The following is a 23,952-nucleotide window of genomic DNA, read 5'->3' on the forward strand; positions in this document are numbered from 1 at the left end:
AAGTGGACGAGTATAACTGTTGTACTATAAGGCAAAGCCGCGCGCATAACTTAAATTGTCATATCATCGGTCCCGATCGCCTTCGAAAAGTGCGATCCAGATTAGGCATCGTACAAGCGAGTCTGTATAAAGACACAGCACCAGCATATGCGCAAAAAAGCGACGATCGTCTATCTTCACCCACCGTTCATTAACACGACCATCTCGATATACTATAACAGTGTAATTTTCCCAGGATCGCCGGGCGAGTTCGCGAGCGGCGCCAAGCCGAAGCCGCAAGACGTCGCGTCCAAGTCCCTCTCGGGGCTCGAGTCGCTCGTGGACCAGATCCCGTCCATCGCGGAGGGTGCGGGGGTGGGGGGTGCGGCCGGTGTGGGGGGTGTCGGGGGTCCCGGGGGCCCCGCCGGCCCCGCCCCCGCGCCCGAGCCCGCCGCGCCCGTGGCCTCGCTGCCGGAGTACGCGCCCGCGCTCTACCCGCCCTACGGCTACGGCTCGCCCGCCTACGCCAACAACGGGTCAGTATCGCCCCGCCCCGCCCCGCAGCAGCAACTCTACTACGGCTCCTACAACAACGGGTCAGTCCCCCGTCCCCCGTCCCCCGTGTGGTGCGCTTCTAGCCCGAGGGCCATGGAACGCATGCTCGCTAAAGCTGACCAATATATGTGTGGCGGTCGGCGTCGAGCGAGCGTGCGTTTCGTGGCCGAGGTGTCGGGGCTTCTAACTTTAATAGCATGACGCCGAGTGAGGTATGGTGTATGGTGGATTTGTGGTCTACGCCTGATATGGTTTTATTTAAATTCTTTAGAGTTTTTTTCTACTACGGCTCCTACAATTACGGAATTACGTTACGGATTAGTTTAACTGACGGGTTGACCAACTTGAGCTTCTAACCTTAATCGCATGCCAATTGCCAAAATATGGTGAATGATGGGTTGGTGGGTTTGTGTCAACAAATTAGATTTAATTGCATTTTTGTGTTAAGTATGTGTTTCTAATAAATAATTGGCGCCCTTGCGCAGAATGTACAATGTACATATAACAATGCGGTTCATATTATTCTAGTCTAACGAATAAAAACATGTAAAGAACACATTATGTCGCATGCACTAAGACCGAAGCGAGACTCGTATTTCGCTTACGTCCCGTTATTGCTACCGACACTATACTGACTTGTGTGGCATTCAAAAACATCAATAGACGATATCGTGGTCACGGCACCAAATTGAATCAATTTCTATTATGTTTTATTGAAAAAATATATCATAAACTGATAAAAACATGAAAACAATTATGAAAGTTTATAGTAACATTATTCCTTTCTTTAATTACAAGTCAAATAAGAACCTTAAACACAATCACTAATCACAAAAAATAGTCTAGTAATAAATGTATGTAATTAACGGTGTTTGTATTGTTAGAAATGAAACAGCAGTAATTAGCTTCGTATCGTATTGACCTACTCGTAACTCGTAACGTGATGTGGTATGTGGGTATGGTTGCAGGTACGGCGCGCCGTTCGTGGGGTACGGCGGCGGCTGGGGCGGGCAGCTGATGCGGCCCACGCCCGGCTACCTGTCCGAGTGGCAGTACGGCTACTCCGGCGTGCCGGGCGTGCCGGGCGTGCCGGGCGTGGCGTCCGTGGCGTCCGTGGCGTCCGTGGCGGGCAGCTACGCGCCCTACAACGCGCCCTACTATAATGGATACGCGCCGCCCCCCGCGCATCATCAGCAGGTGAGTGTCGACGCCATTATTGTTTTTTTAATGTTATTCTTAGAAGTCTGTAGATATTTTGGAATGCTTTTTTGTTTGATCACATTTGAGATTAGGATCGAATTAGGTTAATATATATACACGCACATTACATACATGCATACATTTAATTTTAAATAAATAATTATTTTATTTTATTTTATTACATTACAAGATAAATACAGTAGCGGCAAAATCTATCATAACTGTTGATTTTATATATCTATTCACGATAACGGCATCAGCTATTCCGACTTATGAAGATGAAAATTTAAATCAACAAATTTTTTGATAAGTAACTTCAATGACACATACATAAAAATGTCCTTAAATGGATTGTCCTATTCAGAAATATTTAAAGCATAACTATAGGTAGCAAGTAAAGGTTGTGGGCCACACACGCAGTTTAGCATCTCCCAATGTGACGTTTAACTACATTCCAGTCTCTCGCGGCGCACTTCCCCGGCACACAGTAACTGCTCGTTTCTGCTCAAGTTTTATTTGCAAACCAGGAGGTATGTATAGTACAAGTATTAGGGTCATATACGGATTGAACACGGTTATGGCACTGACACGGATCGGCACGGCTCTCCGGCGAGTGAGCGAGGCAGCGCGTATCACACGTATTAGCATCCCGCTCGCACACCGGAGCGGCTTGCGGATTCATATGCAATGTGAAGACCGCCTACAGATGTAGTGCTTAATTAGTTACCATCATATTTTTACGGAAACTTACGAATGTGTCTTGCTATTTCAGTCAGTCTCGGTACAAAAAGTACTGACATTGACTGAACTAGCAAGACCAATGTAAACGTTTCCGAGAAAATACGATGGAAAACATTTATGCACTACATCTGTAACTCATTTGTCTTTTTTATTCCTGAAAGTTGAAGGTTAAAAATTCCCGAAAGCTATGATAGAGCAATTTTTGTGTAAGACTTTCCTTATACCTGCTAAAACAGCATTGCTTTGCTATTGCGCTAAAAAACGAAATTATTTAACGCAATAGCAAAGTAATATTGTTTTATCAATTAAAAATGAGGGTCCTGTATCCATAGATTTCTTAACAATCGGGAACAGAGGAGACAGTTTTTGTTCTTACGTCTGATATGATCCATAAAGCAGTTTATACCTACTAACATTTTTATGGTTGGGGATTATTCTTATGGCATCGGTTGTTATACTGAAAGGTATTGTTATATCAAATCTGTAGATGCTTTCTTCAGCTCGGCTAAAGGTCAATTAGACAGATCGAGTTAAGGCGATAGTGGAGGACCCGCGCGAAATCGCCTTTTCAGACAAACGTAGTCCTCATGTTCCTCTCTGGATATTAACATTATTGAAAATATTTTGACGCAATTCGTTGTATATCAACCACAGCTATTCCCCTACGTTTGATTGTTTTCCAATTTTCATTTATTATAAGAGTTAGGACATCAAATTATGTAAAAATATTTCCCATAATATCAATATCCAGAAAGCAAAATGGGGACTACGTTTGCGTATGGAGAAGCGGCCGTCCCCTTTCCTCTTAATATTTCCAGTTTGTTCTCCTTATACGTAGTTAATTAAATGGTCTAACGGATTTTTGTAAAACCTAGCCGTAGAAACTCTTTTAACCCCTTTAAGTATGGAATATGTTACGAAACAGAAGTGTTGTCTGACATATTTACGCTACCGACAAAATTGTTTTTCGCAAGCGGCAGCTTTGTATTTAAACGAAGGAAAGAGAACGGAACATTCCAATATTTCCAATAGTATCGCTTACGGAACTGTTTCTATTAAATGTTTACTGCATCATAATTATAGAGCTTGCCTTTTATAAATTACTTATAGCTGCTATCATTGCCATATGAGTTACGTAAGCGACATTTTGGTGGAATTCATCCATGATAGAAAATAGTGTTTAAATTATGCTTCTTAGAGTAGTTACATTATTAAGCGAGGCGCTATGCTAAATTATATGCATATATAAGCTGTGCACTGTGGGACGACGCTATACTTGTGGTTGGACACGAGAATTGCTGCTGCTTTTCGAGCTGTTTTTCAATGATTACTTTTTATGGTGTTGACAAAGAAATAAAAAAATCGTAAAATTTGGCAGGGACGTCCAGGCCGCGTAGCCAACATGCCAATCGCTTACACTCCGTAGCGAACGAAACGCAACTGTTACTGTTGCACTAATATGGAAGAGTGAAAGAGACACAAAGCGTTTCGTTGTCGAAGCGCAAGCGATTGTCACCTTGGCTAGGCCGGCTGAACACAGACCAAATCCTTACTAAATTTCATAGATTTTTGTTAGGACAAAAAAGGTTATCGTCGAAAAATAGTAAGTTCTCATGTCCAACCACGTGTGTGGCGTTAATAGGCCCTAACTCGTGACAGTTGTGAAGGAAACCGTTATATGTGATATGTATGGTTGTTGCAGGCGCACTACCTGTCGCCGCCGTCGCTGATGGAGCTGCACAAGAGCGGCGACGCGCCCGCGCCCGTGCCCGCCGTGCCGTCCGTGCCGTCCGTCGGCTTCGGCGGCTTCTGCTAGCCGCGTCCGGCGCCACGCCGGCGCCGGCCCGGCACGGACACGGACACGCATCCGGCACGGAGAGAGCTTCATTTTGACGGAGCGGATATGATGTAGCAAAAATTAAATGTCATTTGGGAGAGGATTTTATCGACGTTTTTATGCATCGATCAATAATTTGATCGTGACTTGAATATTACTGATTGATCTGTGATTATAGACATATTCGCTTGGGTCGTAAAAACCTAGTAAAGTGCACGGTCAACGAAAATATTACACATGTAATAATAAACGATACAATTTAGTGTCACTCGTAATTTCGTTAGTTTTACCAGACATAATGCCAATGTGTTTAGATCTGATATTATCATATTACAATCACTAGAATTTTTGAATATAATTTACGTGCGGGATAAGTTTTCAACTATCGAGACTGTGTTGATTAAAACTAAAGACAATAGAGTTTCGGATGTATAATATAACAGTCGATAGAGTTCTTGCTCTTCCTTGTGAAGTTTAATATTTGCGACATCCGCGCTCCGTTCATAGCCCTTATTTGTAAATATTGTATCTTTTGTCCATCACATTTTGTATTAGGTAGATTGTTTTCGGTCGTTCGCCGGCGGGGCGGCGTTGCACTGTAAGGGGATATTCGGAGTCTTGCCAGTGAAGTTTCGCGTTCTAGTCACTTACTAATTCGTGTGGGCTAGTCAAATTTGGAAATAATGTCATCGCCTCCCCGCGGGCAGCCGAGCTCGGCCTATGATGCGTATACTTTATTTTATTTAGTTTAGTTTCCGCGTCGGCGGTATTTATAAAGCGATTTTAGCATTTTTATATACAACGGAATATATTTTTACTGTCGCCGCTTGTCGGCCATTTTGTCGTCGCGGTCGGTGACCTCTCGTGTACACTTATTAATTAGTGTCTTTTTTTGAAATCTCAACGTTATATGTACTTTTAATTATCATCAGTTGTTTATGCGATGATGTGCGATTTCTATACCGCCTTTAAAAATTAAGTATAATGAAAATATTTTTTATTTATTTATTTTATTTATATAATGTATTACTCGCGCCTCGCGACAGTTGCTCGATTACAAGGTTTAAGTCTAGAGGTGACCGACCGGACAGAGAAGTTACCGTCCGCCGCCGCGCCGGACCGTGCGGGACCGTACCGCGCCGTACCGGGCCGTACCGGATCGTGTCGGACGGCGGACTCGGGGCGTCACAACTCTTGTACAAAATTCTTAACTTAGTGAAATGAAGTCTTTTCTTTGCACAAACTATTAAAGTCTTAAGTATAAGGTAAAAACGAAATAACATACGTAAGAAAGACATATACGTTAATGATAGGTTACCGGGAGGTACATATAAGAGGGCGCCGAGCGGCCGCGCGCCGCGGCGCCGAGCGAATGTTCGCGCCCGAACATGTTCGCGAGCCGCTCGCTCCGGGGCACGGTCGGAGCCGTGAGACTTGACATGACAGTTTTTGTATGAAATTAGGGTAAATATTTACCTGTAAGGGGCGCTATTCTGTGAGACCCGCTGCGTTGATCGACAGTGTACAGTGTACACTGTGTGATGTACGATGTACTGATGTGTGTCGATGTACGCGACGTTGTCGAATGTTTAGAGAATACCGAGTTAGTATTAAGGAGTCGGGGCGAGCGCGACCGAACATTCGCGACGCACACGTCAAAAGGGAAATATTGTTTTTTTTACATGAAATCAACAGGGTATTTAAGATTGCTTAAGGTTTATAATTTTATATTTATTATTTGGTGCGCGCGTTAGTGTTATCCGCCATGTTGTTTGTTCTCGAATAGTCGTGGTGTATCGACGGATACCATTATTTTTCATTTATTAATATTTACGCCATAAACATTTGAGTACATTTTACCAAGGCCCCGTCGCCGTCCCCGCGGCCGCTAGAAGAGTTAAGTACATAATCGCGTTCTCAATATTTGAGGTCACATAGTTAAGGAACTAGTCTGTAGGAGCGCTGACAGACGAGCGGCGGCGAGGCCTCTGTACATAACGAGTGCTTTATTACGCTTTTTTGATATTATATTTTTAAATATTAATTTTGTATTTGTATACGTTTGCTTTTGTACAATAACAATTTAGTTGTATTTCGTGTATGCGGTCGCCGCGCACGTCGGCCATTGCTCTCAATTAAAAACTAGCTTACGTTTTCGTTGCAAATCCTTTTTTTTTTATCAATCCTTGTGCTTGACAAAAAAACTAGATTGCTTCATAAAAAAACTAGTTAAACACCAAGACAGGCGAACTGCGTTTCAACTGCAAGTTGTACGAGATTGTACCTGGTTATGCGGTTCTGTGGCTGGCTAAAAGCTCTCGTATTTACAATTAAAATAGACAAGTTAAAACTAATAGCAAAAGTAGTATTCAATAAAAGTTTGTAACGAAAACGTGATCGAGTTTAACCGTAAAATAAGGCCAGTCGCAAACGGACAGTATTAGCGCGGCCGGCACCGCATCGTCTGCCGGTGTGGTTGCACCTTTATATAACAGTTGTCACATATGCCAGCTGGCAAGGCGTTTCGGTATTACTGTCAAATTGCAATCTTTATAGTATTTTTTTTACTAATATCTTACATTTTTTTCTTATGTATCACTAGCTAGATAATTTAATAGGATTAGGTTGTGAAAGCTTTCTATTAGAATTTGCCCAATGTGGTATTCAACGTATTTTGAGTAATAACTGCAATTTGACAGTATTGCCGTTTTGACAGAAGGCCTATAGCGATGCTGCCATCTTTCTAGTTTGGTGCTAGAGTTTCGTCGAGAGACCCCTCTACGTTCACATCTCACATTATCACACAAATTGTCTTGTAAAAAAAAACCACAACCGAATACAGAACGTTCTTGGAATTGAAGTCTGTTAAAAATCGTTAGAATTTACTTTAAACAAAGCCAAACCTGACAGGGAAATCAGTATAATTATTTAGATTACAAATCATTATTTTATTTTATTGATTCAAAAAATTTACACAACATTACAGCGAACTTACACTGTGACATTTATTAAAGACATTTTTATTTATTTATTACGAGCCTATTGTGTCCCACTGCTGGGCAAAGGCCTCCCCCCTCTTCTTCCACTCCTCCCGGTTTTGAGCTACATCTGGCCAGTCGCTCAAAAAGGAGTCCAAGTTATCCCGCCATCGCCGACGAGGTCTGCCGGATCCCCGGTTTGACTCATGGGGCACCCACTCTGTGGTTATTTTGGCCCACAAGTCATTCGGCATGCGGCAGACATGACCAGCCCAGTCCCACTTTAACTTGTCCGCTTTCCGAGCTACATCTATTATTTGGGTATTTATTAAAACTACAGTATTTATTAAAACTAGGAACATGATAACATGATACAGTCTAGCCAGGACAAACATAACAAATGTAGAAAAGAAAAACTAATACAAGACAGAAGATTCACGCTAATACATTTTATGTTAAAGCACTTTTACAAGGTTTACTTTTATTAGAAAGTAAACCTTGTGCATTCGTAGGGCGGGTCTCTCGACGTCGGCTTTTCAAAACCCTCGAATAGTTTGTGATCGTTGTATTATGAATTCACAGGATAGAAAAAACTTTATATTTTTGCATGTTTTCTTAAGGGGCTTGTCAATGTAAAAAAATATTACAAACTTATTGCAAATTGTTGAGCGTGGACGCGGCTACGTTGTACCTCTCGCGTCGAGATTGACATTTCCTTTAAGTCTCGTAATAAATATGTTTATACCGAAATTTTATTACTTAAATGCTGCATTTCCAAATAAATTAATGAGCTAAATAAAGTTCTAGAAATATCTATAAACATTTTACGTGATAGCTACTCCATATAAAAACGAACTGTCATAGAGACATCTTGCGGCGCGAGTGGTATAAATTAAATTATGAGAACTATATTGTTTTCGTTTTAACTGTAGCACGCAATTAGTCCATTTTTAGCGCAAGTTTCTAATCCATTAAACCGCGCAAAAGGATCTGCACGCTTGTTTAGATTGTTTTGATTTTATGATGTTAAATTATTACTTTTGTAAATCCCTTTGAAACCCACAGGTCTACTTAGGCGGTCGGTAAAGTCGCGCGTTGACTTACTAGGAGAAGGTAGCTCAGTATAAGGATTAAAACTATCCGAATCGGCTTCATGCAGCCGAGCCTCCTGTCCGTCGCTTACCGTAATAACATGCCAACCGCCTCAGTTATACGATACAGCTATGGGCGCTATAGGTAGCAGGAATTGTTGGTACTTACGGCCGTTGGAAGGGTTCGGTCCTTCGCCGCGGCGCAGAGGGACTACCGCGAATACCGAAGTTCGCCAATTGCGGGCATCTTTCTCTGACACTCGGATTATGCCTTAATTGGAGTAAAAGGGAAAGATGCCCGCAATTTGCGATCTTCGATGTTCGCAGGAGGCCCTCAGGTAATTACGACATAATACAAGTCCGAGCTTCGACGTGTGGAGTCTGTTTAGTGGTCGTCGGGTTATCGGGTAGCCGTAAGTCTGTCAACGAGTTAGCGTTAGGGCGCTTCACTATTTGTACAGTGTGTATATTTTTGTAAAATTCAATCTTAAACTTGTGGCAATATATTAAAACTTAATCTTTAATATTAAAAGTTAGTACAATTGTTATCCGGGGGCGCGGGCGGTTGTGAGTAGTGCTCCCGCGCCGTGCCAAACGACGAGCAATATGCGACGCTGAAGCAATACGAGTGCGACTGAGTGCGTTGCGTTTCCAAATTACCTTCATAATCTCTTTGGTACTAGTCGAATGTCAGTGATCAGGATCACACGTAGCCATAACGCATTTCGCTTCGCTGTAACACGGGACAGGGGCGGTCGCCGCGGCTCGGTGGCTTATCCACTTTTATCGCCGTAGATAACTATCAAAAATATGTATTTTTGGGTCCTTTTTTCAAGTTACTAATTCTAATCTAAACCGACATTGTTGATAAGGTCTCTCATTCATCGAGCACATCTCAATATTAGTGTTGCCGGCTATAAAAAATAAAGGCTTGATTTCAATTTCATTTATTTATTATCTCACGTAAGTTTATAGTAACATAATATAGTGTGACATAAAATAATAGAAATTAAATAAAATAGAACTAAAAAAATTCCTTACTAAATTGTTGCCATGTTTAAGCATTTTACATAAAAAAATGTGACAGTTACGTAGGAAGTGGCGCCCTCAATAATTTTCTCCAATTTCTTGTCGGTCTATACACGGTAAATATTAGATGCATAATTAACAAATTCAAAATTCTGACACCACATAACACCATTGATGGTGAAGGACAATATTTTTTCAAGCTGTCACCTGAGCCTATGCAGATTTGACTACGTTCTTTTCGTTCAAGTTCAGACCTTTCATGAATGAAAGTCGGTTATGTTTAGGGCGATAAAAGTGAAGATGGCGCCGCGGCGACCGCAGCTTGTAGGTATAAGTTACCGCCACCGGCCAGACCGGTGCGGGGTTCGATTCTAGCTCAATTTTATTGATACTTAATTATTGTAACGTTTATTGTATTTGCTTGTTATACACCGTTAATTATTACCTGTAAGGGGCCGCCTGAGCGTTACATGAAGTCAAGTGGTTTTACGCCATTTTGATAATGGTTTTTACCAGCGAATCTTAAGGTCGTAACACACCGTCGCACCGCACCAAGAAATTGTGCGACGTACCCATAAGTAAGAACGAGAAAGAGATATCACTTTCTCGCTCTTACTTATGGATGCGTCGCACAATGGCCGTATGCTTGTTTGCCTCCGACGTAGTATAAAAAAAATTACCTTGGTGCGGTGCGATGGTGTGGTACGCCCATTATAATCGCTGGTCAGAATGTCAGAGTGAAAATTGGTTAACGCCGGGAGCGTTAGGTACTTAATAAATAATCATGAAATGCTCAGAAGGTTCTATAGTTTGCAACGCAGGCTAACTTACTGTTTTATAATTTACTCTCCCTTTGAACACAGACTGCCGTGTTGTGTATGTTTAGTAGTTCTGTTATGTCGGCGACGACTGTTTACTCGTTTACTCGCATTTCTGACGGTGCTTGTGTTTACGCGGAGGGTCCTGAGGCCGTGAGGCTCTACCACGAAAATCGAAATTAGTTTATCTGCCTCTATCGCTCGAATACGCAAGAACGATAGAGAGGCAGATATTTCACGGTAGACCCCCTGGTTCTGCCCGGATGGACCCCGCCGCACGGACCGCGCGGCGCGACTATAAAAGGCGCCAATTGTCTCTTTTTGTAAGGATTACTCCGAAAATTAGCCTAAGCAGGTCAACTAAAATGCCGCTTATCTTGTGAACGTAATAGGTTGATTTAATTATAAGATTCCTGTCTACTAATTTAGTACTTAATTTATACATTTTTATTTGTAATGAACTTACACTAGAGATTGAAAACGGGTCTTTTTTATAGAAATTCCTATACAAAGAGACCCGCTTTGATTCTTTTGAGTGTATGATAAGATGGTGCTACACCCTCCAAGCGAACTAGACGGTCGACTAAGGCCTTTCTACACTTAAGTTTCTCACCACCGATACTTCGGGATTTTGTAGAAGAATCACTGATAATAAAAGTGTAAATTACCTTTAGTCGGCGCCTCGTGTCCGCATTTTCCTATGTTGCGATACTTTGTCAATTATCAGGACAATCTCGGTGTCGTAGGAGTACGATGTACGAGTAGGAGCAGTGCGTATGCGTATAATATAATAGTAGATATGTCGCGGCGCGCGGTCCCGTCCGTCGCAACGTTTCGCTAGGTAACATAAAATACGTTTGTACAGTTTTAACTATACTTCTCGTAGTGAACTAAGCAAGAAATATTTTTAGTATAATAAGATCTAATCGAATTACATTTTAGTGTATCATATGAAGTACTCGAGGTTTTTCAAAATTACTTTTAACTTTGTATGGTCCTTCGTGAGTTTACTTTAAATAAATATTAATGTCTCATCTGAAACTGACTCCGTGGAATTTAAAATTAGAAATTAAACTGAAAGAATTTTAAATAATGTAATACAATATTAATAATGGTTAAGTAATGTATTATAAATAGTGATAAGGTAAAAAGTTATTAACATTGTATGGAAAAATTGTGACAAAATTATAGTCATTTGTAATATTCATTGTTGTTTCATTCCTAACAATAATGTGATTTGTTAGCTCCCTTCCATTCCTGTAAACTAAAATCATCCTAAAAGGCCTAAAAATTAAGATTCTGGCAAACAATATACCTTCAAGCTTTTATTGCCCATTATACTTTTTTGACAATCAAGACGATTCCAACGAGCGCTAAGCTAATATACTTACTATACTCTTTGGCTCTAAAGCCTCGTTCGGACTACGTTATAGTAATTTAGTCGAGTGGCGAGTGTTTGTGACTGCATGCTCCATGTGCATGCAGATTGCAGACCCTTTAGGCATGCAAAGTCACAAACACTCGCCACCACTAAATTACTAACGCAGTCCGGACGGCTTTAGGGTGCGTTCCCTTATTACAGAGCTAACATAACATAGCAACCCCCTAGTGTCTGGCTTGATAATAGGCAATAAAACTCTCTCTGTAACTACGAGTAACTATTACATAATTATTAGTTACGTAGTTGTGCTCATTCAATCAGAAACAGGAATTTAGGTCAAACACGACTTACACAACACAATCATGAAACGAGTTATAGTTAGTTGGCTCAATAGAAAAAATCACGAATACATCTCATTTTCATTTATTTTCAGATGTATATCATGTGTATATCGTTACCAGTAGGGCTAAGATGGTCGGCTCTAAAGTCTTTATCATTTGTCACCATGCCTGAGATGCCTGTCACGTTCTTACAAATATGTAAGTGCAAAAGTGACGCATGGCATGACAGGTGATAAAAATGCGATCATGATACTTATGGATGGTATAGAAACTATAGAGCGATGGCGAGAAAGAGATATCGCTTTCTCGCTCTTACTTATGGGTGCGTCGCACACGCAACGCTTTTTAAGCTCTCGTGCTAATGGGGCCTAAATCGCGGATTTCAAACCGTAGCTATTTGTGGTGGGCTGGTGGGCAAGCTGTGTATGTGTGTGTAAAAATGTGTATGGGTTTGGGTTTTTAAGGATGTAGACTTGTCGATTTTAATCATGTTATATATCGATAATCTCCAGACAGCGATTAATTGAAGCCTCGATATCTCGACTAAAAATAAACATCATAGAATTGCTAATGGACAACGAATACTTTATTATATACATATATGTATAACAAAATAACTAAATTATTGCGGAAAACATATTTTAGTTGGCGTTAGGCCCCATACGCAACGCTTTTAAAGCTCTCGTGCGTATGGGGCCTTAATGTAACTTAATACATATTTCCGCTGTTGATTATTGTAATATCAAATTCACAAAAACATATTGGTTGATGAGAATATATAAAGTTGAGTTATAATGGTTATCTGTTCATTTTAGGTGGGTAGTTTAAATCCTTTCAAGTATTTTTTTAAATGCCGATAGTTCATCTTTAGGAATATTATATCTATGGGCCAACCAACCCCATTTCAAGCCGTTCTCTAGGGCCCTCCACACTCGTGCGCGAATCGCGGCGCGAAGCCGCGTAGTCTGGAGCATATCATTTTTCTGAGGGAGCGGTCTTCTGGGTTAAGGGAGGTATTCCATCCGTCCAATTTCTTGGTCCAATGTGTATTTGCGTCTCACATTTTGCTTAATAAGAGAGTGAGACGCAATGCACATTGGACAAAGAAATTGGACGGTAGAATACCACTAAGAAAAATAAATTGTCTATGGTTTCTTTGTTTCAAAATAAAATTGTATTTAATCTAATTTTAGCTCCGAAATATGTAATTTTGTTTATAAAAGGCACAAAAACTACTTTTAGTAGGAATTTATATTTAAAAAAGAAACTTTTTAACAAGTAATGACAAAGGATGTCACAACCGCAAAATGTAAATTCAGCTTTTGAATGCATCGTCTAGGCTCTTTATAGAGTCGCAGATACTGTACACGAACAAAATCCTTTATTTTTCTTTCATAATTAAAGCAAAACTGAAAACAAGTAAAACTATAGCAATATTGAATTAAATCTAGAATATTTCGGGCATATTTCATGTTATTATTATGTATTTTGACTTATTTTGTTAAAATATAAAGAGCATCACTTCTTGACGTAAAGTTGCCACTATAAAGAACCTAAGTTTGATGGCTTCGAAAGCATAGACAATTCCAGTTGACCGAGAGCGATCCGAAAAGATCGCGGATTGCCTGTAGAATTCGGTGTGGATTGAGATGTCGGATATCGGCAGCGGCGACGAGGGGCTTTCTAGTCAGAGTACGTATATATTTACAGCGGCGCAGCGTTCGGGACGCACCCCGTTTCGCGCCGTTTCCGTAATTCGCCCGGGCAGATATTCTTCCCTGTCCCGTCGTTCAAAAGTAAATATTTCATTGTTCCCGTTTCAAAATGGCGAATTCGGGTCTTCAAGCCGTCTGGCACTAAGGGTCTCGGGGGCCGAGCAGGCTGCGGGGCCGCAGAGCCCGCGGGAGGCGCGGGGCTCGGCCGGGGACCGGCTGGGCTACCGCCGTCTGAGGTTGACGACCTATCGATTTTTTTGTCTGCGACCTCTCGCCGTCGGACGGCAGCGGCTGACGGCTGGCGGCCGGGCGGGCTCGGTGGCGGCCGGGAGGCTGGCGGGGCGGGCCGAGCCCGGTCCGGGGGCCCGCGGCGCCGACCACGCCGCGGCCCTTTGTGTGCGCAGCCGAGCGGTCAGCTGACGGCGCGCGCCACGCTAGGTCAGTGCCCGCCGAGCCCCCGTCTCCCGTCTGGAGCCCCATCTGACCATCGTCAACATCGCGCCAGACCCGATCCCACTTTTTCCAATAAGAATCTGATTAGACCGGAGGTGTATTTCTAAGTGTTGTGTAGTGACATTGTGTGAATTACAGCAAGTGCCAAGTGAAGTGAATTGAAGTGATAGTGAGGTGTGAAGCCAGCAGGTCTTTGTTCTAAGTGAGGTTACCTGCCCTACCTGCTGTGACATTGAGGTATTGAGGACACAGTCCATTGCGCAATAGTGAAAGTGTGTTGCTAGGCAGAGCCTCCACGGTTCATGAACTGGAGCGGAGGGAGTGGCCTCTTGGCAACAAGCTGTTGATCCTGTGCACACCACGAGTTCCACACAGGGAGTACCGGGTCCTAGGTGTACTTATATTAACCTAGATGCGTCTGCTTGGTGACTATAACCTAAATTTTTAAGTAAAAAAGTAAAAAAAGTAGTGCCAAATGACAGTTCCAATCATCATTAAAGGCAAGTAAACAATGGAGTGCTTTACAAATTGTTGCACAACACACAGTAATTATTATTTGGGGGCACAATTTATTTATTACTTATTAGTGGCAGATACTGCAGATATCAGAAACCAAAAATTCCAAATCTAACCTAGTAATGCAGTAAGAATTTGAGACAAAAGCAAGTTTCATCAATAAAAGTTAACAGTGATAGGTGATCTATTTCTTCCTAGTTGTGATATTAGCAATTCAAACTATTATATTATATTATTATATACGAATGCACAGGCAGCTTAAAATAGCTGATACGTGCATATCAATGTCCTGCACTTGTGCTATTAATTCAGATAATTAATGCTATCACTAATCCATACTAATATTATAAATGCGAAAGTGTGTCTGTCTGTCTGTTACCTCTTCACGCTTAAACCGCTGAACCAATTTAGTTGAAATTGGTATCGACTTCCGGGGAGGGACATAGGGGAGTGGCGGCCTCAGGACAGAAAGTGGGCCCGCAAACGCCCAGTACACACCTGGAGGCGGAGCATAGAGAACGAGCTGCAAGCCGTGGGACTGAGCTGGAGCGAGGCCAAGAAGTTGTGGAGGCCCTATGCATATGGGGTGCCCTAGGACATACAACAACAACATAGGGTCCGTAGTTTTTATCCCAGAAGTCATATGCATACTCCTCATCCTTTAAGGGCGTGAAAAGGGGGGGTGGAAGTTTGTATGCGGAATCAATAAAAAGCAGATTGGATAAAAAATAAGCTACCTAAATTACTAACACCACGCAGACGAAGTCACGGGCAAAAGCTAGTGTGCTACCACACGATTCGGCAAGAAGTGTTTCCTAGGGTTGCTAGCACACGGGGGTTTGACAAGTTTCTTAGAGTGTCCTTCTCAACTTTAGATTCTGGCTTGATATGTATAGGTCTTTAATATTTGGAACATTGTAGTGTTATATCATATAACATTGTAGTATTATATCCTCTTTGGTACCAGGTTTCATTCATCAGATCTGTGTCATCACCAAAGGCCGGAATTCTGGTGGCAGTTTGAATTGTCATTAGGGAGGGAGTTCTTATTTATCAACTTTCCATATACCTATATAGATACAATTTAGATTACAACATATTAAAAAAGATTAAAAGTAGATGTAAATAATTTAAATTTAAATAATGTTTATTACTTCAGTGGTGGCAGCATGGTGGCATTCTTATCGCCTGTCACTATGCCTGTCACTTTTTAGGGTTCCATACCCAAAGGGTAAACACGGGACCCTATTACTAAGACTCCACTGTCCGTCTGTCCGTCTGTCTGTCTGTCTGTCACCAGGCTGTATCTCATGAACCGTAATAGCTAGACAGTTGAAATTTTCACAGATGATGTATTTATGTTGCCGCTATAACAACAAATACTAAAAACAGAATAATATAAATATTTAAATGGGGCTCCCATACAACAAACTTGATTTTTTTGCTGTTTTTTTCTGTAATGGTACGGAACCCTTCGTGCGCGAGTCCGACTCACACTTGGCCGGTTTTTTCACTTACATACTTGTTAGAGTTAGAACCTTAGAATGTGACAGGCGATAAAAATGCGACCACGCTTAGCCTGCAGTTCCCTTTATTTTAAACTAGCTTTTGCCCGCGACTTCGTCTGCGTGGACTTAGTAACAGTAGCTAAAGTAAGTGTAGCACCTGGAAAAAATCTCATAGCAATCATTAAAATTAAAAATTAAAAATTAAAAATTGATTAATTTTGTCCTTCGCTGCCTGAAACACAGGAACTCCTAGTTCAGGCATTCGTAAACCACTTTCCTCTACTAACAACTCTTAGTCTTTAAGATGAACCTCTGTACAATACTTTTTTCAATAAATTATTTGTATTTGTATTCAATTTGAGCATATTATGCACACAAATTAGCAGGCACTTTATTAATTATCTCAATTCCACCCCGCTTTATACTTTCTTAAGGGATGATTTTCGGGATAAAAACTATCCTATGTCCTTCTCAGGGACTCAACCTATCTCTATGCCAAATTTCATCTAAATGGATTCAGCGGTTTAAGCGTGAAGAGGGAACACACAGATAGACAGACAGACTTTCGCATTTATAATATTAGTATGGATTTCACATTCATAGTAGTACTAGTAGTAGTAGTAATCACTTTATTGTACACAACACAGGTTTACAAAAATAAATTATAGTAATGGAAGTACAAAGGCGAACTTATCCCTATAAGGTATAGGTACTTATCCCCATAGTCTGTTTTAGAGCTAACAAATATTCCATTAGTTTCTTTATAAAAGAAAAAAGTAGTCATCTTTTTTTATATTACTTCTTTTACGGTCAAATATCCATTAACTGTTGTTGTTCAGAACGACATGGAAATCCATGAAAGAGGCATATGTTCATCAGTGGACGCAAATGTTCTGAGAAGAAGAAGAGATCCATTAACTATAATAACTTTATAATATTGTATCAATATATGTGCCATTTTCAACCAAAAGGGTACTTATTGTCGGTTGTCAATAAGGCGCTATTGCCATACAGCTTCAATTTGAAATCAACCTTACCGACAAGCGACAATGTGGTACCTTTTGGTTGTAAACGTCACATATGTGTATCGGAGGTTGATAAATGAGAACTCCCTATGACAGTTCAAAAATACCACAATAATTCCGGTCTCTGGTCACCACCATTCTAGCAACACCAATATTTTAACTGTTCAATTTTAGCTCTCAAATTAATAATAATAAAAAGGTTCAAAAATAATAAATACAAGTTGTAATACAAACATACTCATGCATTTTCTTGTAAAACATAAAAAAGGATAAATAATCAATAAATTGAAGCTCAAAGATTCTATATTGACTAGAAACAGTTGGCCAACATGTGTTTCAGTCTACGGTTGAGTTGAGACTAAAGTCTGCAAAAAACAGGTTTGACGTTTTTTTGGCGTCTGGCGGCGGTCTGTAATGGGATTGTCTGCTGTCTGCTGTCAACGACCCACCTTGAACTACTTACATAACCACATTACTGGCCACCAAGCCTCTTTTCGCAAATTATTTTCAAGTTATACTTTTCCTACTTTTGAATATTACTTAGTTAATTTTAGGAAGTTTTATTACCAAAGAAATCGTAATTGTTTTTCTTTAGGATGTTTTACAAAACAGGTTATGTTGGTTTTCCCTGAGACAACTATTAGAAAATATGTAGATTTTTATTCTTTTGTTTTGTGTTTTATCCACAGACCTAAAATTTATGCTGTGGTTTTATCAATATTTGTTTTTGTTGTCTGCCTCTGGCTGACTTCCTGACTGACTTTTAGAGTTTGTAATTGTTTGGTTATAAATGTTATGATCAGATGTTGTGTTTTTTTTTTCATTATTTTGGGGATGATAACAGATGTTCAGTATGGCATTGAATTGAATTTAATTTATTTACTTAAACCTTATTGCTAAGTAAAAATTGTACAAAAGGTGAACTTAATGTCGGAACCTTCTAGTTCCCAGAGAATGAAATATGTTTAAAAACACCTTTTATACCTGCCTATATAGGTGCATGTCTATAGACAATGGTTCCCCTTCTTCTTTCTTTGGCATATTTTTTTTTGTAATAATTTTATATTGCATAATAACTTTAGGCATAATATACTGTTAGCATTATCTCACTTGGTATTGGATAGTTCCGCATACGTAATACGTACTCTACGGATAATTTTTATTGATCAAAGTATCTTTTGGCATAAAATTAATTTTCGAATCGAGACCTGGCATCTGTTTCATTTTGCATAATTTTATTTGTAATAATTTATTTTTGCATAATTCGCTATTAAGCATAAAGTACTACAAGCATAAAATCTTATGGCATAGAAAAGTTTTGCATTCATACTTGCAAGACTCGTATATGTTTGTAGGCCGAATATTTTTTGGCGGAAATGAATTTGCCAAATCTTTCGCAGTATTGAATTCGCATAAGTTTTCGAAGTATCTTTTTACAGTTCTAACCTTACCTAACCCACTTTTCTGGCAACTGTTCGTTTTCTTGGGGACGCCGTTTTCACCTAACCCACTTTCCTGGCAACAGTTTGTTTTCGTGGGGTCCCAGTTCTAACCTTATCTAACCCATTTTCTGACAACAGTTTTTTTTCGTGGGGTTGTATTTCTAACATCCCACTTTTTTGGTACCAGTTTGTTTTCGTGGTGTCGCAGTTCTAACCTTACCTAACCCACTTTTCTGGCAACAGTTTTTTTTTCATGGGTTCACAGTTCTAGTCTAACCTAACCCACTTTTCTGGTAACAGTTTGTTTTCGTAGGGTCGCAGTTCTAACCTAACCTAACCCACTTTTCTAGTAGCAGTTTGTTTCTGTAAAGGTCGCAGTTCTAACCTAACCTAACCCACTTTTATAGCAGCAGTTGGTTTCTGTGAAGGTCGCAGTTCTAACCTAACCTAACCCACTTTTCTAGTAGCAGTTTGTTTCTGTAAAGGTCGCAGTTCTAACCTAACCTAACCCACTTTTATAGCAGCAGTTGGTTTCTGTGAAGGTCGCAGTTCTAACCTAACCTAACCCACTTTTCTAGTAGCAGTTAGTGTCAAACAAGTAATCATCGAATTAAATGCACGCACATTATTGGCTGCTCGTGTCACGTGGACTGATTTCGCTCCGCCTGCAACTCTGCCGATTTTTCAAATCAAACGTAATCCACCTTAATCAGATTACCATTCCTTTAATATGCATACCTCTCAATTAAACTGCTTAAAGACATGTTTTTTTCTACCAACCAATTATTAAATCTTGCTGTCTAAGTAATTATTTTGCAGCTCGACTATTTATTAAGCAGATAAATTATAACATTTACAACTGAAGCAAATCAATTTTAGTTATAAATATAATGTTGACCGTTTGTGAATTGTTTGCTGAACAAGAGTTGTACTTCGATTTTTATTTATTGCCAGCCAGCAAAATGATTTAATGGCAATTTTTTTTGCAAATCAGTTTTAAAAACGGCTGGTCAAATAATTACTTTCCAATAATTCGACTATACAAACTACAAACCGACACTTTCTTTAATTTTAACATTCGTTACGACAGCGGACAGATGCGTAACGAATGCGGTCATAGAAGTTATGCCAAATAGAGGGAATCGAAATACGTTTTCTGCAATGTAAACATTCGCCTAAAACCTATCATGCTAAACAGATTACGTCAATCACGTTTCGGACAATTGAACAAACGCAAAATAAAAGTATTCGTATCAAATTCGTAAAAAGACTAGGACATGTAACTTTTATAATACCTTTTAAGTAAAATCATTTTTATGTGCAAATAAATGATTAAGATTATGATTTAAAGTAGGCCAAGATAATAATAGTCTATTTAAGATTCGGACTCGCAAACATTCAGGGTATTGTATATTATACAAACTGAAGCTTTCAGCAAACATTCGTCAAAAAACAGTTCTGTCAAATAGGTTATGCCAGATGCGTTTCGGGTCACGGAAGTTATGCCAAATGGACGGAGCCCATAGATAACATAATATCAGTGATGGATATATGACCAGAATGAGATTTAATTCATTATCATAAAAAGCAGAGAGAGTAGTATGGCAACAGATTTTGCCAGATCTGGAGATAAACACTAGTTGGCTGCTGTTTTTGGGGTCACCTACATCATTATCTCGATTATAAATTCCTGAAGTCTAAAGTTAGCATTTTTCTAGGTCACTACATTTCACATAGATTAGACCAATGTCACATCCTAGTCCTACTACTCGTACCACTACTCTTCAACATATTTTAGTTCTTTATAAATAGAATAGAAAAGAAATAGAAATAGTTTATTCGTGGCACATTATAACACAAGAAGAACCAAAAGCGAACTTACACATAACATTATAACACATATTTAACATTACATTACATGACATGACCGATATTAGCCACGACATGGTCCCGACTCAGCATGGTGTTAGCCTGGATAGGCCAACAACTGGATAGGCAAATGGGTTACTCAATTTTAAATAATAACATTGGCTAATATTTTTAGAAGTAAATAGTACTGCCAGAAGAAGCTAGGCAGGCGAGGCATTCAAAACTTTGTTGAGAAATAAGATAGTGACCCTCCCCGGGTTCACCCGGGTCGCTCAACTACACTTCAGAATGCCTTCATGAAGTTGACCGCCCCAAATCAAGTGCCCGCAAATGGCATATCTATAACGTTAGTTCATCCCCTGAGCTCCCTGCCGAGGTTTTTCCGAGGGGCTACAGTATGGGGTTCTTCAAAAAAGGAGTGTACAGGTTTTTAAAGGATCGGCAACGCGCGTGTAATATCTCCGGTGTTGCAGGCGTCCATAGGCTACGGTAACTGCTTACCATCAGGCGGGCCGTATGCTTGATTTCCACCGACGTGGTATAAAAAAAACCTTAGTTCACGTTAGTTCAGTATATTAAATCGTTAGGATCCGATACTAATTTTTTTATTCGTGGGGCAGACCACAGAGGCAGCTACTATTGATGCTGACTTGACTGTACCTTTCATAGTTATTTAACGAACAAATGATTAAACGTTTGGGCAATGATGCGAGGATGCGCGTGCGCGGTTATTACGAGGCGCCTAGCAATTAGTGCGGGGCATTGCGTGCACGCGCACCTGCATCACTTGCTGCATTTTTAGGCGCGGACTTAAATATGCAATTATGATAGTATTAGCACCACCAGGGGCGGTTATCAAACACACTCTTAGAGCTTAAAAATAACTATATCTTTCCCATCGTAAGGACCCATCGAAATATAGTTGTTTTGTGTACTATATATGTGGTTTTCCATGCTTATGCTTATCAGAATTTCTATTGAAATTTCAGATGAAATCGTCCTTATTGCACAAGCATAAGGACCCTTCTGTGTGGAAAGCCACATAATATCTTAATTAAAAGTATTTAGCACACTAGGTCAAAATAAAGTATGTACATACTATATAAATATATAATATACTTAGGTTGGCAACCCTATTAGAGATTACTGTCAAAGTCGTAAGACGGGCATAGCCATTCATATATGGATGGTATAGAAAGGATCGCAATCTCTTATGACAGAATTGTTGTAAAAGTGACCGCGTTAAGCTTTAAATAATAGTTCCTAATCTCTCCGGTGGCGCTAGTTAGGCTCTGGGACATTAGTATAACATGAACCATATAAGGCAACAAATAACCCGACCAAATTACGTAGGTTGTTTTTGGTAGTATTTCGGTGTATGGTGGCGCCGCCTAATTACTGTTTGTTGATGGACACTTTTCATACATAGAGATTTGGCTCCTTTATACAGTCTCCATGCATTCATACACTCCAGAATGGAGGGTATTGAATGAAAGTTAACATCTCAGTGCAGCAGGCGACCTTATGCAGCGAGACAGCAATACTGCCGGTGTCGCAATACAATCGCGTGGCTGTTTAAACGCGCGTTTGAAGCGATGCATAAAGTCGCAATGTGTGTAAAGGCCCTAAGGCGAAAGATCGCTTACCATCGGGTGATCCGTCTGCTCGTTTGCCTCCTATTTCATAAAAAAAAAGATGTATAGTTATCTTTGATGTGAACTGTTGGAACACGTCACAGTATCGCGGCTATATGTAGAACGTGTCATTGAACTTGTTAGATTTGCCTCTCGAGGCCGTTCCGAGTTAGTTTACTCTACGAATCCAGTGTTAACTAGTAGAAGCAATTCTTGGGTTGATTAGGAAGAAAAGTTCATATACTGTACAGGCGATATCAATATCATAATTAAAATAAAATAACTATACCTATGTTAAGGCTGTCAATGCTGTCATATATATATTGTATAACTGGGTGATTTTGGGGTCGTGATCCTGAATGTCAATAATGTATCAAAAAGGTCATACTGAAAAAGGTTTCACATGGGACTAATAAGAAAATCGTGAAAAAAATATTCCTATGGACGGGTATATGTTAAATCTACTTAGAGCTCTCAAGGTTTGGTTTTTCGCAAGTTTGTGGTTAGTTCAGAGGTTTATAATAAGAGTTTTTATTAATAAGTCTTAGAATTTTTGATAAAATAGTTCGTTCTCCGACTTTTTTTTATCAAATACATTATGGAATGAAAACACCTAAGCGAAACAAGTTCGTGGTTGTTTGAATCGGACTTGTAACTTCGAAATGGTTCTACTAATTTTGTCGTGGTAATTAGGTCGTGTATACATATTTTTGTTACGTTGCCCGTGTCGATAAAGTCCAGAATTAATGGCCATGTCACCAGACAGACGCTACAAGGTTATTACTGTTATTGGTAATAAATAATAGTCTCGCTAAATAAAGCGATTCAGCTTGGAATTGTTACAAAATGTATTGTTGTTGCCAGTTTATTAAACATGTGTCCTTTACATTCAAGCGTTTTATTTATTTCCCCTTTCTTTTGTTTTATTTTGTCCCATAAGAAATCACACATACATATTTGATCTGACGCAAATTTACGAAATGTATGATTTCAAAACATTATTTTTCCGGATTTCTTAGTTTGTCCCATAACAAAAGGTGGTTTTTTATGACCCCACATACTAAACAAATTCTGACCCCACAACCCAAACATGTGATCTGAGGCTTTCCTATTTACTGCCCTAGGTTTGCATACTATTTTTCTGTTCGACGGGGCCGGAAAACATAACTTCGTTTACCACAGCGGGTCGAAAGTTGACGCTTTCCGGCTGGAGGGCAGAAAAAGTTGTTACATGCTTACTCAACGATAAAAGTGTGTTCAGTTCATTATGAACACCTTACCCGCTTAGCAGCTGTTACTTCCTGTACTTGACGGTACCCGGATTACGTTTTTCCCATACAAAATGGGGAATGTTACCGGGAACGGCACAACTCTAGTTACTGTCCGCGCGCCAATTCCTTGCATTCGGAGGTCGAGGAAGTGGAGAGGTGTGCGCCGCGCCCGTACGTACAAAATGACACCACTCTGTCATGACGCCCAACATTCCTAACATTCCTCAGCCGTGCAACGAATTCGCGCGCGGACAGTACGTTACAAGTTACAAGCCGTAAATAGCAATTGCGTGCACATCAATGTAAAACAGCTTATACTTGATACGAAGACGAATACGCGCTTATTTAAAGCCAAAGTGACTTAATTCCTTTAGATTAAGTTCGTTGACCTCGCCAATTGATTGCCAATTGGAACGACTATTCAGTTGTCACCTCAATGGACAACACTATATAATGCTATGACATAAGGGCCAACTACACACTGGTCTTAAATTAAGGATCTGATTTCTCTATGGCATCGTTTTTGTTACTTTTCATTTCTTGCTATCAAATGTGACATGTAAGTTGGG

General features: G+C 40.1%; 2 protein-coding genes and 1 long non-coding RNA gene across 7 annotated transcripts in view; 2 read left to right on the forward strand and 1 right to left on the reverse strand.

Moving 5' to 3' along the window:
* LOC134751507 (trithorax group protein osa) overlaps window positions 1–4,975 on the forward strand; it is a 60,341-nt gene extending 55,366 nt beyond the window's left edge. For 2 of the 4 annotated variants that reach the window (XM_063686925.1, XM_063686926.1), the window contains exons 17-19: window positions 236–575; window positions 1,503–1,731; window positions 4,178–4,975. In XM_063686925.1, coding sequence (XP_063542995.1) covers window positions 236–575; window positions 1,503–1,731; window positions 4,178–4,291 — 683 coding nt within the window. In that variant the 3' untranslated portion in view covers window positions 4,292–4,975. Of the gene's footprint in view, window positions 1–235; window positions 576–1,502; window positions 1,732–2,192; window positions 2,265–4,177 lie in introns of all 4 variants that reach the window. The other 2 variants (XM_063686928.1, XM_063686927.1) reach the window with 2 other exon arrangements.
* Window positions 4,976–13,501: 8,526 nt separating this feature from the next.
* LOC134751519 (transcriptional activator protein Pur-alpha) overlaps window positions 13,502–23,952 on the forward strand; it is a 38,744-nt gene continuing 28,293 nt past the window's right edge. For both annotated transcript variants that reach the window (XM_063686956.1, XM_063686957.1), the window contains exon 1: window positions 13,502–13,642. In XM_063686956.1, the coding sequence (XP_063543026.1) occupies window positions 13,600–13,642 (43 nt within the window). In that variant the 5' untranslated portion in view covers window positions 13,502–13,599. The remainder of the gene's footprint in view (window positions 13,643–23,952) is intronic.
* On the reverse strand, window positions 19,009–19,372 carry LOC134751531 (uncharacterized). Its single transcript, XR_010128673.1, has 2 exons — window positions 19,166–19,372; window positions 19,009–19,103 (listed from the first exon to the last, which is right to left on the reverse strand). It is a non-coding gene; the product is annotated as an uncharacterized LOC134751531 (long non-coding RNA).

This window comes from Cydia strobilella, chromosome 22 (assembly GCF_947568885.1).
Source record: "Cydia strobilella chromosome 22, ilCydStro3.1, whole genome shotgun sequence".
NCBI lineage: Eukaryota > Metazoa > Arthropoda > Insecta > Lepidoptera > Tortricidae > Cydia > Cydia strobilella.